Source organism: Mastigoproctus giganteus, chromosome 12, assembly GCF_048544385.1.
Source record: "Mastigoproctus giganteus isolate SK-2022 chromosome 12, ASM4854438v1, whole genome shotgun sequence".
In the NCBI taxonomy this organism is placed as follows: domain Eukaryota; kingdom Metazoa; phylum Arthropoda; class Arachnida; order Uropygi; family Thelyphonidae; genus Mastigoproctus; species Mastigoproctus giganteus.
The window spans coordinates 41,459,045-41,476,494 of record NC_143586.1 but is presented as its reverse complement, the minus strand read 5'-3'; the positions used below and the strand labels follow the sequence as shown (position 1 = coordinate 41,476,494).

The 17,450-nt window shown below is 38.7% G+C and overlaps 1 protein-coding gene across 1 annotated transcript in view; it reads right to left on the bottom strand.

The window, feature by feature from the left end:
- Positions 1-17,450, bottom strand: part of Msh6 (DNA mismatch repair protein Msh6) — a 212,424-nt gene that overhangs the window by 21,628 nt on the left and 173,346 nt on the right. Inside the window, exons 27-28 of the mRNA XM_090385739.1 lie at positions 14,076-14,207; positions 822-909 (exon numbers count right to left, since the gene is read on the bottom strand). Coding sequence (XP_090241865.1) covers positions 822-909; positions 14,076-14,207 — 220 coding nt within the window. The remainder of the gene's footprint in view (positions 1-821; positions 910-14,075; positions 14,208-17,450) is intronic.

Genomic DNA, 17,450 nt, shown 5'->3' with positions numbered 1-17,450 from the left:
TTCTAAAATATCTTGTGAAGAGGGACATTCTTCTATTACTCTTCTTTCCCATAACCATGCCATTCACAGACAACTTCAGGAATCTAACTCCCACATATGACAAGTTCCTGGTGCATTTCAGATGAGATCATCTCTCTCATGCAAAATGGAAATTCTTGTTGTTACCACCAGAGAACAATATGCAGTGGAGCGAACTGTTTATGACCTCTTTCCATAGATGATGAATTCTGTGTCCTCTGTTACTCTGCAATGAAAACTGTACTTGAAAATATAATTTCACTGGCCTTATTTGTAGACAGCGAATAGCAGTTTGATCCATCCAAAAATAATGGGGGGAAGCCTCTATTTTATTACATTGGCAAAATTCTTTAAGGGCATTTTGCCTGATTTTTTGTACTATTTGAGTTCAACTTAGACCTGTTGTAGGAATTTTTTTTTTTAAATAATCGACATAATCAATTACGACAACAATATCGTTTGTCAATTCCTTGCATTATGTCTAAATTTTTATTGAAAAGTAAAGTGTTAAGGAAAAAGTTTGTACTAATTTTTTTGTAACTGTTAATTCTTGAAATGTCAAAAAGAATTCCAATGACTACACAACAGGACGCTATAACTACCTGATTCACTGGTTCAACTAACTTAAACTCAACAAAAATTTTAATTATCACAAAATAATTTTTCACTATTTCATACAGTAAAAATAAAAGATGAAATTAATTTAACTATGGTTTTATATATCAGCTAGCTGTAAGACATTGAACTACCAACACATTCTAATAAACATATCTTATAAACATATTACTTTTGCAAGGTCTTACCTTCAGTGATTCTATCAGTAGCTCCAAGCCGAGTAAATACCCTATCAACAGGAGTTAATTTACACAATTCAGCAGGAACAAAAGAACCCTGAAACAGTAATAATTTTATTTTGCACAAGTTGGCTGTAAACTATTCCACACAATTAGAATTATCATCAATAGTTAACTAACACAAAGTCCTTTAAAACAAATTCTGAAACTGTGGATTGTAACCCAGCAGTATCAGAGGGAAGGGGGTCATTTTTTTTTTTAAATTTCCCGCAAAATGATTTCACTTTAAAAAGTTCTAAGATTCTACCACTGTTTTATTTGATACATAGATTAAAATTTAATTATTAAAAATAAGTGGTATATTTATCTCTTGCCCAACTTAGTTTTAATCATGTGAGAAAGTGTTGTGCAAAGTCAATTGTTATTTTAGAGGGTTGTGGTATCACAAAATTTGAGAACCCTTGCTTTAAAGTATAAAAGTATTTATTGATATATATTTTTATGGAAATATGAGTCACCCGATACTGCATTTATTAAGCTTCTGTGGCTCATGCAGCAAGTTATTTTCTGTTAATTGGGGAACAGCATCATATCACCCCACTTACCCTTCCCTAAATAATGATGATGCAGTATTTTCTGTTTTCATTTCATTTTAATACATGCTGCAAGTTAGCTGTGTCTAACAGACACAGCTACCTTCTTGAAGGCAGTCTCTAACAGACTGCTTCTTCCAAAATAGCACTACTCATGCAAAGCACCTTTGATACTAACCCATCAGCATGCTTGTGAGTTTGAGAGGTTTCAGTGAAAAACAATCTTTAATCTTGAACCAGATTGTTCACTCACCTGTAACTCAAAATACTTACAAGAAAAGTTTCTTTGCCTAGATATGTAAATTTAACCAATAATTAGCAAGAAAACAACCAAACTGCAGAGAAGTTCAATGTTTCTAGATATGATTTAGAAACAGTAATAAATTCAATTTTGGCATGGTGCATAGGTGTCAAGCTCAGTAGTGCTCATGAGCTGCACATACTCATCATAGTACCATTAATGGTACACTGATGCCGCAGATAGTAAATACACGATGAATACATGAAGCGAATACTAGATGTTGACACCATGACCAAACACTTTGTTTGGTCATGGTGTCATGGAAACTGAGAAACTGCTAGAACTTTCTGATTCAGAATTTGATTTACCTTTGTCCAATAGTAATAAACTTCTTTATTGTTGCTAAGTACGGTACAAGTACTAGAAACAATAGTTATCACGGTGACATGGCCAGGAGTTTTACATTAAGGAATGATACCTGTGATTAAGTTGGTAAAATTAATAGTTACATGGGATATTATAAGTTACATAAAATAAAAACATGTAAATTGAAATTATAATAAATAGGAAAATATAACAGAAACAGAATTGAACATTGTAACACAATTTGGAAGAATTTATCCCAGTTGAACAGATTTGATCCACTCGAGGAGAATCTGATGGTATTTGCAGTCGGTAACCATTTTCTGCAGGCTAATTCCAAGACAGAGCAGTGCCTGGGCAGGTAGGAAATATTTACACAGTTTCAGTTGGTTGTATTTGAGGATTAGTGTGGGCTCTGACCTCAAGGATGGCAGAGGATTGTGCCACTGACAGAAATCCTAGAAATCCGGCGTTCTTGTGGGCCTATATGAGAGCTTGAAGGACAGGGTGGATGCCTTCGAAGAAACTAAATTGAGGGGCCCATCAAGTTCTCAGCTGCCCACATCAACGCCAGAGCTTGCACTTGGGCATCGCGTGACACAGAGACAACCCCCAAGGCAGAATGCGCTGGTCCCGAAGGAACTAGTAGTTGTTGGTGACTCTATTGTCAGGGAAACGGGGAACATGCTTTGTAAAAAAGATAGGTGGAACAGGACCAGGGTATGTCTGCCAGGGGCAAAGGTTGATGACGTTGTAGAGCGAATATCATCTTTTAAGGGCACAAAAAAGTGATATAGTTGTACACGTTGGCACTAATAATATTAAGAGTAGGAGACCGGCAGAATTACTTAACAAGTACAGGTCACTGTTGAACAAAAGCCGAGAATTAGGGTTGAATTTGAAAGTGTCTGCAATTCTGCCCAGACACGATAGGAGGGAGTATATGATGAGAGCCTTGTCGATCAATTCGGCCCTGGAAAGATTGTGCAAGGCTCAAGGGGTAGAATTTTTTTCAGCCTGGACTGTACTTGTTAACAGGAGAGATTGCTTCTACAGGGATGGGATACACTTAAATAGAAAGGATATTTGCTGATGCTATCGAGGCAGTGTTAGGTGGGTCGGAAAACTGCTAGCTTGGGGGGGAGACAAAGACCAATAGATTGACAGTAGCCACTGGCAGAGGTGAAAGAGATTCTTGCACTGCTTCTATTAGAATGAGCAGAAGCCTGGAAAACAAGATGCATGGTATTTCAGAGACTGCTGGGAGCCATTGCGGTACAAGTAAACACATGGGTTGTGTTAGGGTAGCTAAGAATAGAAACAGGTGCAGGTATACTTGCGTGTACACCAATGCTAGGAGTTTAGTAAATAAATTTGATGAATATGAGGTATTGCTCAAAACATCAAAGGCAGATATTGTTGGGATATCAGAGACGTGGTGTCACACAGATATAAGGGATGCAGAACTGCAATTTGGGGAGTACAACGTCTACAGAAAGGATAGACAGGATAGGAAGGGGGGAGGGGTTATGCTATTAGTTAAGAAACACATAAAAACCAAGGAAGTGAAGCCAGTCGACATCGCCGGACAGTGCAGTGTTGAGTCAGTTTGGTGTGACATAAGCATTGGGAGATCAAAATTGAGAGTAGGAGTGTGCTATAGGCCTAATGACTCTGATGAGTATAATAAGAAACTGTACAGGGAAATAGAGTGGGCCAGTAAATCAGAGAGTCTTATAATGGGAGATTTTAATTTCCCAGATATTGACTGGAATTTGGGGGCTGGTTACTCACACACTAGCAGGGCTTTTGTGGATTTATTGGATGATTGTTTTCTACATCAGCATGTTCGGGAGGCAACTAGAGGGAGTAATACTCTTGATTTGATTATCAGCAGTGATTCTTCATGCATTAAGAATCTGCAGATAAATGAACCACTAGGTGGCAGTGATCACAGTGTGCTGAAGCGGGATTTACTCAAAGAGGTAACTACCATTAGGGGTAAAGGGAAGGGTTATTGCTTCTGTAAAGGCGACTACGATGGACTGAGACAGTATTTAAATTCTATACAGTGGGACCAACTGATGATGTTACCAACAGCAAATTCAAAATGGGAAGCATTCAAAGAACTTATCTTGGAAGCTACTAGGCTTTACATACCAACTAAGAAATATTGTTCAAGGTTTAGGCCAAAATGGATGTCAGATGAACTAATGAGGCATATGGCAGAGAAGAAAAATGCATGGGATACTTACAAATTAACACATGACACAGAAGCCTATGATAGATACAAGTTGATATGCAACCAAGTTACAAAGGAGGTTAGGCAGGCGAAGGCAGATTACGAGAAATCCTTGGCAAGGGATGCAAAGAAAAACAGCAAAGAGTTCTTTACTTATGTAAACTCTAGAAGGAAGGGGATGAATCAGATTGGTCCACTTGATATTGATGGGTCAACTGTTGATGATCCTGCTCAGGTAGCTAACAAACTAAATGAATATTTTGCATCGACATTCACACATGAGGAGTTATTCAGCAAGGGGAATGCCAGAGGTGTATTCAACTCTAGCAGTAAGCTACAGAATCTTGAAATAACTGGGAGTAAAGTGGAGGAGAAACTGTTGAAGATAAACACAAGAAAGGCACCCGGGGTGGATGGGATCTATCCAGTTATATTAAAGGAGGCAGCAGAGGAAGTAAGCAAACCCTTAGCCATAATTATGAGAGCTTCCTTGGACTCAGGGGAGGTACCCATAGACTGGAAATGTGAAATGTGACACCAATTCACAAAGGAGGATCAAAGGCTGACACAAGTAATTATAGACCTGTGAGCTTAACTTCTGTTCCAGGAAAATTAATGGAAGCACTGGTTAAAGAAGCACTGCAGGATCATTTAGACAAGACTTCAGTTATAGCTCAGACACAGCATGGTTTTGTTAAGGGGAAGTCTTGCCTGACCAACTTGATTGGATATTATAATGCAGTCACAAAAGAACTGGATGCAGGGAATAACTTTGATATTATATACTTGGATCTTAGAAAGGCTTTTGATACTGTTGCACGTGAAAGACTGCTGCACAAATTGGAGCAGTGTGGCACTGGAGGCAAATTGCTACTGTGGATAAAGGGGTGGTTGAGGGGGAGAAGACAGAGAGTGGTAATCAATGGACACTGCTCATCGTGGACTAATGTTATTAGTGGAGTCCCTCAGGGCTCAGTGTTGGGTCCATTATTGTTTTCTGTATTTATAAATGATATTGATGATGGTATATCAAGCTTAATGTCCAAGTTTGCAGATGATACAAAGGTTGGCAGGGTTGTCAAGGACACTACTGACACTATGCTGCTGCAACAGGATCTGGAAAGGTTGAGCAGATGGGCTGAGAGGTGGCAAATAAAGTTTAACATTGACAAATGTAAAGTACTACACATGGGAAACAGCAACCCCAGAGCAATGTATCAACTCTGTGGTACTACACTGACAGTGGTAGAGAGTAGCTCCATGAGCTACTCTTGCAGACGGGCTGCAAGAGTAGCTCATGGAGTATTGTCAATGATATACAGGAATTTTTCCAGCAGGGATAAGGAGGTGATTATTCCATTGTATAAGGCAATGGTCAGGCCACACCTAGAGTACTGTATACAGGTCTGGAGGCCTCATTTCAAGAAGGATGTAGAGCTGCTGGAACGAGTACAGAGAAGGGCAACAAGATTAGTGAATGGAACAAAGGGGTGCTCTTACGAAGAAAGGCTTAAGTTTTGCAAATTACAGTGTCTGGAGACTAGGCACCAGCGAGGTGATCTGATAGAGGTGTATAAAGCCTTGAATGGTTTAAGCATGCTCAATGCTGATGGGATTCTTCCTCTAGCTCAGAAAAATCACCTGAGAGGGCATAAATTCAAATTGAGGAAAGACAGATGTAGGATAGACGTGAGGAAATTTGCCTTTAGCCAGCGGGTGGTTGGTTGGTGGAACAGACTTCCATCCCTTGTGGTGGAGGTTGATAGCCTAAATAAGTTTAAGGCTCAGCTGGACAGGTATTTGGAACGAACAGAGGGGCGAAGTGGAAGTGGGTTTTTTTTTTTTTTTTTTTTTTTTGGCTGATGCTGCATTAGCTTGCTTTCTTGCATCAAATGCCTCTACTAATGTTAATGCTAATGCTTGGGGTGTTTATCACTCCTGTGTACATTTTTACTGAAGTCATTAAATGCCTGCTGTCAATTAACTTGGGGAGCCTGGGTACATATAGATGCTCAGCTACGTCAGTTATTCTCAACTGAGGGGGGGGTCGGCGATGCTTATTCGTGGCCCATTTCAGGGTCCAGTATTCATATGCGAACACTGATTTTTTAAGTGAGGGCGACGCAGATGCCTAAATTTCAGCAGCATATAAAATAACTGGTTAAACAGTGGTTTGAAGGTACCTGGAAGTGGTTGCAGCATCGATGAAATGAAGTAAGTGTTGCTTCGCTCTCCAGCATAGGATGTTAAATCGTTTCCGGAGGTACAGTCAGTCCTCGTATAGCACGATAGTTGTGTTCCTAGAAATCCTCGTGCAATGCAAAATCGTGCAATAAAAACAACAGGCCCTATGGGAAAAATAGGGTTAGGTGCCGACCACTCAAGATTGAACACACATTTGTAACCAAAACATTACCAAACACAATAAATAATAGTAATAAAATATTGCTTTTGCTTCTATCGTAAGCAAACTTGTTTTTTGTTTGATTTTCTATCCAAACAGATTACAGCTGTTCCATCTCTTCCAATTCTTTGTGTCTTAATCTAATGGATTTTAATTACACTTTGTGTTGTTCTTGCTATCAAAGTTGTTTTTATTTTCTCTGCATTCTTTCTAATTCTCGGCGTTGCCTCATTTCGGTCTGTAGCACGTGCAATATCACATGGTCTTTCATTTCGCTCAAAGTGTTTTGCAATTTCATATTTTTTTTTCTCTATCGATAGGGGCGGACTGGCCATAAGCCTTACCGGGGAAACCCCAGTGGGCCGTAGGCCGGTGTGATTTTGCCCATAAACCATAGTATGAGGCCACTATAAATTTTCCCGGGTAAGAATTTTTTGACCCAGTCTGCCTCTGTTTATCGATATTTCTGTTCTTTTTCTCTCCGAATCTGTAGTGTCTTCACCATGACGCTTCCTTTTCACACCTTTTAAGTATTTTACTCATTCTTAGGGAATAAAGCACAATTACAAAACGAGGAGGCACGTTTGATACATATAAACAAAGCTGTGCACGTGTAGCAACTGAATAAACAACACCGTAAAGGTAGAGATTAACACCTCACATTTTACTAAAGCATATTGCTAGGGGGTTACTATCATAAAACAATAAAAACAATTTCCAGTTGCGTTTCTGCTAGTGGAATCTGTTATAAACTGGTAGTAAACTCGATCTAATTGCATTTGCGATAATACTATAGCTGGAATTGTGTGGGTTTTTACGTTATTATGGTGAAATGTGTTTCCACTTCACTGATATAAAAAACAAATACATTTTCAGAATCTTCTTTTCATTTCCATCGTGTTGCGTTCGGTCGGTTGGGCGTGATTCTGCGTTCGACTGCCATTTCTTGTAAACACAAAGGCGAATCGTGCATAAGCGAATTCGGTTTGTGTTATATAAGATATCGTTCCCCTATTTATAATCGTGTATGATCGAATTCGTGTAGCGTGAACGTGTTATACGAGGACTGACTGTATTCTGTGTGTGCATTGAATCTCAAGCTTTGGATCGAAATTGACACCAAGGTCCTTATAGCAGGTAACCACTGGGATGAGAGTGCCAGAAACTGATGGTTGAATTACTGTTGGTTGCTGTTTCAATGAGTAAATCATTATTGCAGATTTTGAAGAGTTAAGGTTTAACCCAAACATCTTCAAGTAAGTTGAAAGAGAGGTCAAGTTCTCAGTGATTGAAGACGTAATTATCTTTGGGTTTGCACATGGTGTGATTAAGGTAAGAAACTTTATATCATCAGCATATATTAGAGCATCATCACGGGGATGCATGAACGGAATTAGAATGGCTGAGAAAGGGAGGCCAGACTGGACACCACCTTGTGGTACTCCTGCATTGATTTTCCTTGTAAAATGGGTCTTCTTCATTGTGAGGTGGACACTTCTATTCCTCAATAAAGTGGTGAAGAAAGCTAGTAGATCTCCCTTTATCCTGAAGAAGAATTGCAGAAGGCTGACAAGGGCTGTGATGTCTAAGCTGTCAAAAGCAGCTTCAATATCGGCGTACACAATAGCTAATTCGGATTTAGTTTTGAAGGCCTGAAGAACTGATGTCTGTGCTGCCATGAGGTTTGTTATGGTGGATCTATTTGCGACTGCGAAGTGGAACTGTTTCGGTTTCTGTGGCATCAGCTGTTTGTTCAATGCTGGAAGGGATACCTTTTCAAGGAGTTTGAGGAGAGTGGAAGAAATTGAGATTGGTCTGAAATCTTTTGGGCTTGTTGGCGCTTGAACCTTAGGCAGTGGACTCACAGAGTATTCATTCCATTGAGCAGAGAAAATTTGTGTGGAAAGAACATTCGAGTGTTGGCAGTTGAGGTGAGCGGACACGATTCGTCAGGGCTCCTCAGGTAAGTGGATTGTATTACTGTTGATTAGTGCTTTTAAATATTTGATTTATTTATATATTGTTGGATTATTCTGTTATAGGTTTTCCTGTAACAGTTTGATTTTTACAATATTATAGATTAATTTTTTAAAGTTAATTTTCATTGATATTTAGCTAATTTTATAATGGTAGTTACAAGATCTGCCTTAAACACGTCACAGGGTATCGTGACTCACACGGAAATAGCCGATGGCGATTTACGGGGGAGTCATGATTTAATCCGTTGCGGAACCTGTGGAATGTTTTCCAAGGTCGACCTGGTGACTAATCACAGCTCACCTGGGGATTCTTTTCTTTGTGATCGATGTAAGGAGTGCACCGATCTTAAATTACAATTTGGTGCACTGATGGAACAATTTGAGTCCCTGAAAAAAAATGGGTGCTTGCCCTCGAGAATAATGCATCTGGGAGCCCGTCAGGGACTCAAGACTCCAGCAATCTACCAAGTGATGCACACCCAATTCAGACCTCAGAACAGAAAAACTAAGTGCAAACTACTCTGGTTAAAAAGGACATTGTTTTATTAGGAGACTCCATTGTCAGGGAAACGGAGAATATTTTTTGTAATAAGGATAGGTGGAGTAGAACCAGGGTATGTCTGCCGGGAGCAACTATAAATGATGTCACCAACAGATTGTCAGATTTCAAGGGGGATAAAAAGAATATTATTATTATTCATGTGGGGACAAATGACATTAAACATACACGATCTGACGATTTGTTGGAAATATATAGGACCATGCTGAGGAAATGCCGCGAGCTAGGCCACAATGTCTATGTGTCTGCAATTCTGCCCAGATACTATAGGAGGGATTATATGTTAAAACCTTGTGGATTAACTCAAGACTTGAAAGACTCTGCAAGGCTTTAGGGGGGAAATTTCTACCAGCATGGCCCACACTTGTAGGTAGAAGGAATTTGCTTTGTAGAGACGGGATACACTTAAACAAAGGTGGTGCAAAAGTTTTTGCCAGTATTATTGAGGATACCTTAAAGGTTCAGGGGAAACTGCTAGTTAGGGGGGATGTGGGTAATACTGACACGCGTTTATCTGATAATATTGGTCAAAGTAACTCTTGCACATACCTTAAGAGTTCTTATCTGTTACCCCAACTGGACATATTATCTAGATGTTCTGGGGGCAGAAACGTTTCAAGTGAGCGGTTAGCTAATGCCAGGGAAGAGAGCCTAAAAAACTTCAAGGGTTGTTAAATATACAAGAACAATAAGTCTTAACTGTTTATACAGTTATGTTAGAAGTGGCATCAATAAAATGAGCAAATTCGAACTGCTGGTTAAAACAAGTAACGCAGACATAATAAGGCTTACGGAGACGTGGCACCACCCGGAAATTGGGGATGATGAGTTTCAGTACGGCTTTTATAATGTATTTAGGAAGGATAGGGTAGATAGAAGGGGTGGTGGGGTAATGCTTCTTATCAGAAGCAGCCTGAGTCCGACGATAGCTTTCCCAGATTCAGACGTTCCACATGCTAGTATAGAATCTGTATGGTGTGATATAGTTGGAAACAAAGGTATAATGCGAGTAGGAGTAATCTACAGACCAGGCGATTGTGAAGATTATGACGAAAGCCTCTACATGCAAATGGAATGGGCAAGTAAGCGTCAATGTCTTATTATGGGTGATTTCAATTTGCCTCTGATTGATTGGAGTAAATGGGAAGGAAACTCGACATGGGGAACAAAATTTTTAAATCAACTAGATGACTGTTATTTGTATCAACATGTCAGGGAAAGTACTAGAGAAAAGAATATCCTAGACCTCATCATCGCCCATGAATCAGATGACATAACAGGGCTGACAGTAGAGGAACCAGTAGCAGGAAGTGATCACAGAGTTCTACGGTGGATGATGAAGAGAGAGGTAGCAGTAGTAAAAGGCACAGGAATGGGTTATAATTTCAGAAAAGGAAATTACGATGCCTTAAGGTACTACATGGCCTCTATTAACTGGGTAGATATCGCACAGAGAATGAATACATTTGAACTGTGGTATGCTTTTAAAACATTAATCCCAGATGCCTTGAATGCGTATTTACCGTTAAAAAAATACTCCACGAGGAGGTTTGTTATTTGGTTTTTAGGAGCATTAGCAACTAAGGCCATATTGCTCCGGGATATGCGGTGGTCATTCCTTGACCTTTCCGCATACTCCGTATTTGGTGGTGACGGGCTCGAACCCCGGTCTAATCAAGAAGCATGTGCTACGCACTGCTGCTCCTTCCCACCTGGCTACGGAGGCGCCCTCCACGAGGAGGGTTCCAAGTTGGATGAATAGTGAAGTTGCCACATTACTTGAGCAGAAAAATGTGGCATGGAAAGGTTACAGAGCAATAAAAAATACTGAAGCCTATAACAGCTACAAGATGATCTGTAATAGAGCCACAGAAAAGGTTCGACAGGCAAAGGTAGTTTATGAGAAATCACTAGCAAACAGAGCAAAGGGGGGGGGATAAGGAATTCTTCATATATATAAATGCCAAGAAGAGCAGGACAAACCAGATTGGACCTTTATGTAAGGGAAAGGGGTAGTATTAAATACACCAGCTGCCGTTGCAGATGAACTCAACAGTTATTTTGCATCGATATTTACAAATGAAAAACCTTTTGTAGCAATGGGAAATTGTGGGAGCGAAGTTGAAAAATATGTAATTAATGATATTGAAATTTCGCAAGATTATTTAATGAAAAAACTTGAGCCTATAGGCCAGTAAGGCTCCTGGAGTTGATGGAATATACCCTTTAATCTTAAGGGAGGTGGCAAGTGAGTGCATTGAACCATTGAGGTTAATTATGCGAGCATCACTAGACTCTGGGGAGATTCCCTTGGATTGGAAAAGTGCAAATGTATCTCCCATACATAAGGGTGGCTCTAAGAGTGAAGTGGGAAATTATCGACCTGTCAGTCTGACTTCAGTGGTAGGGAAAATCATGGAGGCAATGATCAAGGGTGGAATTCAGGATCATTTGGATCGAATTGAAATTCTCAAGGATACTCAGCATGGTTTTGTAAAGGGAAAATCATGTTTAACAAATCTGGTTCGCTATTTTGAAAGGGTCCCTCACGAGCTAGATTTAGGGAATAATTTCGACATTGTTTATTTAGATTTCAGCAAAGCTTTTAACTCAATCCCACATGAGCGGTTGCTTTATAAGCTGGAACAGGTTGGAATCGCTGGGAAAATCCTTAGATGGATAGTAGGATGGCTTCAAGGGCAGGAGGTAGAGGGTTGTGATAAATGGCTATTCCTCAGATTGGGTTGATGTAAGAAGTGGGGTTCCCCAAGGATCAGTATTAGGATCACTGTTGTTTTTAATTTTCATAAACGACATCGATGAAAGGATAGAGGGCGTGATGTCTAAATTTGCAGATGATGTTAAAATTGGTAGAGTAGTTAATGATCACTGTTAAAGCTGAGCTTCTTCAGAGAGACCTAAATAGACTTCAGGAATGGTCAGAAAAATGGCAGCTATGCTTTAATCCAACAAAGTGCAAGGTATTACACCTGGGAAACAGTAATCCCAAAATAACTTATTCAGTTGGTGGAGTTCAACTAAACCCAGTACTGAGGAAAGGGACTTGGGTGTTACGATACAGACAGACATGAAATTCTCTGAGCATTGTAAACAGGTTGCAAGAAAGACCCATGATGTCCTATCAATGATCTATCGAACTTTTGCAAGTAGAGATAGGGACGTGATAATCCCATTATATAAGGCTTTTGTTAGACCACACTTGGAATACTGTGTTCAAGTATGGAGACCGCACCTAAAGAAAGACATCGAGCTTCTTGAAAGGGTGCAAAGAGGGGTAACTCGTCTGGTGAGATCGGCAAAAGGGCGTCCGTATGAAGAAAGACTTCAAATATGTGGGTTCCAGAGTTTGGAAACTAGACACCTTAGAGGAGATTTGATTGAGGTGTTTAAGGCTCTGAGAGGCATCAGTAAAATGAATGAGGACGAAATTTTCAAGATTATAAACGATGCTAGAACTAGGGGATATAAATTCAAGTTACGGGGGGAAATGTTTAGATTGGACTGCAGGAAGTTTTATTTTAGCCAGCAAGTTATAAATTTTGGAATAAGTTGCCTACATGGGTGGTAGAGGCTGACAGTTTGGGGAAATTCAAAGGTCATCTGGATAGTACCTTTGGGTCAGGGAAGCGCATAGAATGATAGGTTTAATTTCCTTTTCTTTTATTAATTATTATTTATTTATTTATTATTTTTTTTTTTATTTTTATTATTATTTATTTTTTTTTATCATTGTTTTATTCGGTTTTTTTTTTTTTTTCTCTTTGGCTGGTGCAGCATAAGGTATAGGCTTTCTTGCACCATGCAAGAAAGCCTATACCTATTTCTTGCACCATGCAAGAAAGCCTATGCACCATGCCATTACTAATACTAATAATACTAACCGAGTTGTAGATCGAGAGCAATGCATCTAGGATGTAGGGGCTAAGGCACTTAATTATGAAATGAGGTATTTTATCTTGGCCTGCTGTACTGGATGGATGCAGGAAGTTTATAGCATTTATCAGTTGCTGTCTTTTGATGGAGATGAAGAGGTCACCAGAAGGAGCGAATTGAGTTTTGAAGAGGAATTTCTGCAGAAGCAGAATTGGCTTTAAATCACTATAATGGCTATGACAATGTTATGACATTGTGCTATGAATAGCTATGACAACGTTATTTTCGATCCAAACATATCTTGTAGCAGTGATGAAGAAATTGATGAAGACCTGTCAACCAGTGCTGGTGTGGAAAATTGAAGACCAAGAAAGTAAATGATGTTTCACTCAAGCATTTACCCTTTACTGCTTTGAACTGTGGATTTGAGTTATTCAAGTATTCCAAAACTGAACCTAAATATTTTCTGCTGTTTTTTATTGATTCTTTGTTTGAAGAAATTTTTACGAAACAAATAATTATGCCCACAAAACTTTCAAATAAGCTACTTCATGGTTCTTCCACATGATCAGACTGGGTTTTAGTTTCAATAAATTAACTGAAGGGTTTTTTTTTTTTTGTTTTGTTATTAACATGGGACTAAATGAAAAAACTTCTATAAGGGAAGAAAGTGGAAGTGGTAGAAAAAAACAGGATTACATCCTGGTGAATGTTTTAAGAAATACCACACATTAAAATCATATAAATAATAAATATTTAAAATCTTTTAAAATGTTTTATCAATCAGTTTTGTATAACAACTCACGTAAACCCAAAAATTCAAGTATTCATATTCAAGTATTCATATTCAAGTACGTAAACCTCATATTCAAGTATTCATTTTTTTTTTTATTTTCAAGCTGGACTGGAAAGGGAAAGTAACATGCTAGACCGAAAAGGGTTAATGAAAATGAATGAATAAGACAATAAGAAATCAAATTTTACTTACAATTTGAGCCATGATGACGATTAAGCCTGTCTGCCTCATGAGGGTCGATTTCCCTCCCATATTGGGCCCTGTAACAAGAACGAGACTAGCAGATTTCTTATCACTTGATAGCACTGCTTCACTATCATCTCTCTGGAATTAATTTTGAATACAAGACAATCAAAAAGTTTCAACACTGAATTCTTAAAAAATATCTGAGCATCAACTAAAAAAAATTTTTATTTTATTTCATAACCTACAATAATGAATTATGAGCAATATTTTAGTGTTGTCGACAGTAATTTCATATAATTTTTGTAATGTTGCCTCCGAACAAAAATCTATAAATGTTTGCTTTTCATTAAAGAAATTAACCTCACAGGCTGTAGAAATAATTATTGAAGCATATTGTGAAAAAGTTTTATCATGAGGTAGTACAGTTGAATGGTGCAAGTGCTTCAAAGATGTATATGTTATCGTTGAGGATAATGCTAGGTGTGGGAGACAGTTTGGAAACTTCTTCAGAAATAAAACGAATTACTTGAATTACTTGAGCATTACAATACTATAGAATTGTAGGGTTATATCAACACAGAAGTTGAAATCAAATCAAAATTCATGCATTTCCCTGCATTCAATTTTGACATGGATAGACTTTTTGCTCTCGCAAAAGACTAAGTATCAAGTCCTTGGTGCTAAGATTTGGGTTTATGTCCAACTTAGAGACAAATATGGCTATCTGTAGTTCTGCCTAGGCTACTGATATCTTTTTAAATTATATAGCATTACTAGAATAGGTGAATCTGCTATACATTTAAAAATCTCAGACACTATTAAGGCAGCTGTTTTGAAGCTTACTGGCTTCTCATCAGCTAGTGGGTGTTTTCTATTAGCAAACATATACAGTACTCAACTGTGAATAGCGTATTTTGTCGAAGTGAACAGTCAGTGTATGGAGTCAGGGTATTTGCAATTCTAGGGGTTAAAAAATAATAATAATACAGAAACTCCCCGACTTACGTAATACTCGACTTACGGAAATTCGACTTTACGTAAGTTTTTGCCGGCCAGTGCAAATTTAAAATAACTGTGGAAACGTATTTTGTATCCAGCGGGAATAAATGGCGGTATCGTGAAAATATTGTAATGTGAACCCAAAACACATTTTTTTTTTTTTTTTTTTTTTTTGTAATTCGTTCGAAATGGTTGGAAGTTGAAAATTTCGCTATATTACTCAGCTATTTATCTCTCTAAAAGGTAATATTTATAATGGAAATTGCACTATCCTTTCATAGTTATCATATGTTCCCGTTAAAGAATCAATTTTGAACGCCTTTGTGATATTTTTCTAAAGCACATTTCTGGAAGTCACAACCAAAAAACAATAAAAACAATTTGCACTTTCCAGTTTATTGGGCTTTTCTGTTAATGCATCTAATTATAAACGGGTAGTAAATTCGATCTTATTGTATTTGCGATAATACCGATAACTGCAATTGTGTGGGTTTTTAAGCTATTATGGTGAAATGTGCTCTCCCTTCTTGAAATCTTCAATCATATAAAAACAAATTTTCAGAAACTTCTCTTCATTCCTATTTACGTATTACAATGATGAAGCGACCAATGAAAAGTGGTGGTGGTGGTGCCAGGAAACGAAACAAAATTGATTTTGAAATGAAAATGAGTAATTAAGAAGCAGGACAAAGTTTGTCATCTATTGCAAGAGAATTGGGTCTCGCTGTTTCAACAGTGAATATTATTTTAAAGGACAGTGCGCTATACGCGCACTGTTAAAGGATCGACGCACTTGAGATCAACAGTGTTACAAAACAGCATTCAGGTGTTATATCGAAGATGGAACAGCTGTTAATAATATCGGTGGAAAATCATATTCAGAAGAGAGTTCCCCCTGAGTCTAATGACCATTCAAGCAAAAGCAACAAGTATTGATAAAGATATTAAGGATAAGTACGGCGAACCCCAAACCAAGTTCGTGGTAAGCAACGGGTGGTTTGATAGGTTCAAGCATCGCACTGGTTTCCACAACGTTAAAGTATGCGGTGAAGTCGCTGAATCTCTTTAAAAGTTACAGCTATCAGTTACAGGCTCTGCAAAAACGATAAGTGTTTACCTGTTATTTACATGATTGTTATTTTATATTGTACTTAATACGTAGTCATATAGTTATAGTTACGCTGGTTATTTTTTATTTTTAATTTAGATAAAGAGTTTTTGTGGATTTTACTTACGATAGGTAAAACCGTTATTTCGTTCCATTTCTGTAGCCATTGTTTTTCGATATAGTGGTAGGGAATTCAAATTTTTTAATTGAGGTAGCCAGGTAGCTCTAACGCATAATTATATAGTAATACGCTTCACTGTTTCTATTTAATAGTTTCTATTCAAATACTATTGATATTTAATTTATTGATTTTATTAATTTAAACTACCATGCCCCAAACTAGAGCAGCAAAGCAACGGGCACAAAGTGGCAGGATTGCTGTGACTCGGGGGAGAACTGAGGGGGGCAATTCTCCAACGCATCACAGCCTAAAGAAATGTGCAACTTGTGAAATGTTTGCCGAACTCTCTGGAACGGAACATGATATTGCCATGGGGGATGTCTTTGTGTGTGCGCGATGCAAGGAGTGTATCGAAATCAGGCAACAACTCAGCGTTCTTATGGGCCTATATGAGAGCTTGAAGGACAGGGTGGATGCCCTCGAAGGAACTAAATTGAGGGGCCCATCAGGCTCTCAGCTGCCCACATCAACGCCAGAGCTTGCACTTGGTCATCACGCAACACAGCGGCAACCCCTAAGGCAGAATGCGCTGGTCCCACAGGAACTAGTTGTTGTTGGTGACTCTATTGTCAGGGAAACGGGGAACATCCTTTGTAAAAAGGATAGGTGGAACAGGACCAGGGTATGTCTGCCAGGGGCAAAGGTTGATGACGTTGTAGAGCGGATATCATCTTTCAAGGGCACAAAAGGTGATATAGTTGTACACGTTGGCACTAATGATATTAAGAGTAGGAGACCGGCAGAATTACTCAACAAGTACAGGTCACTGTTGAAAAAAAGCCGTGAAATAGGGTTGAATTTGAAAGTGTCTGCAATTCTGCCCAGACACGATAGGAGGGAGTACATGATGAGAGCCTTGTCGATCAATTCGGCCCTGGAAGGACTGTGCAAGGCTCAAGGGGTAGAATTTTTTTCAGCCTGGACTGTACTTGTTAACAGGAGAGATTGCTTCTACAGGGATGGGATACACTTAAATAGAAAGGGTGCAAGAATATTTGCTGATGCTATCGAGGCAGTGTTAGGTGGGTCGGAAAACTGCTAGTTTGGGGGGATACAAAGACTAATAGTTTAACAGTAACCGCAGGCAGAGGTG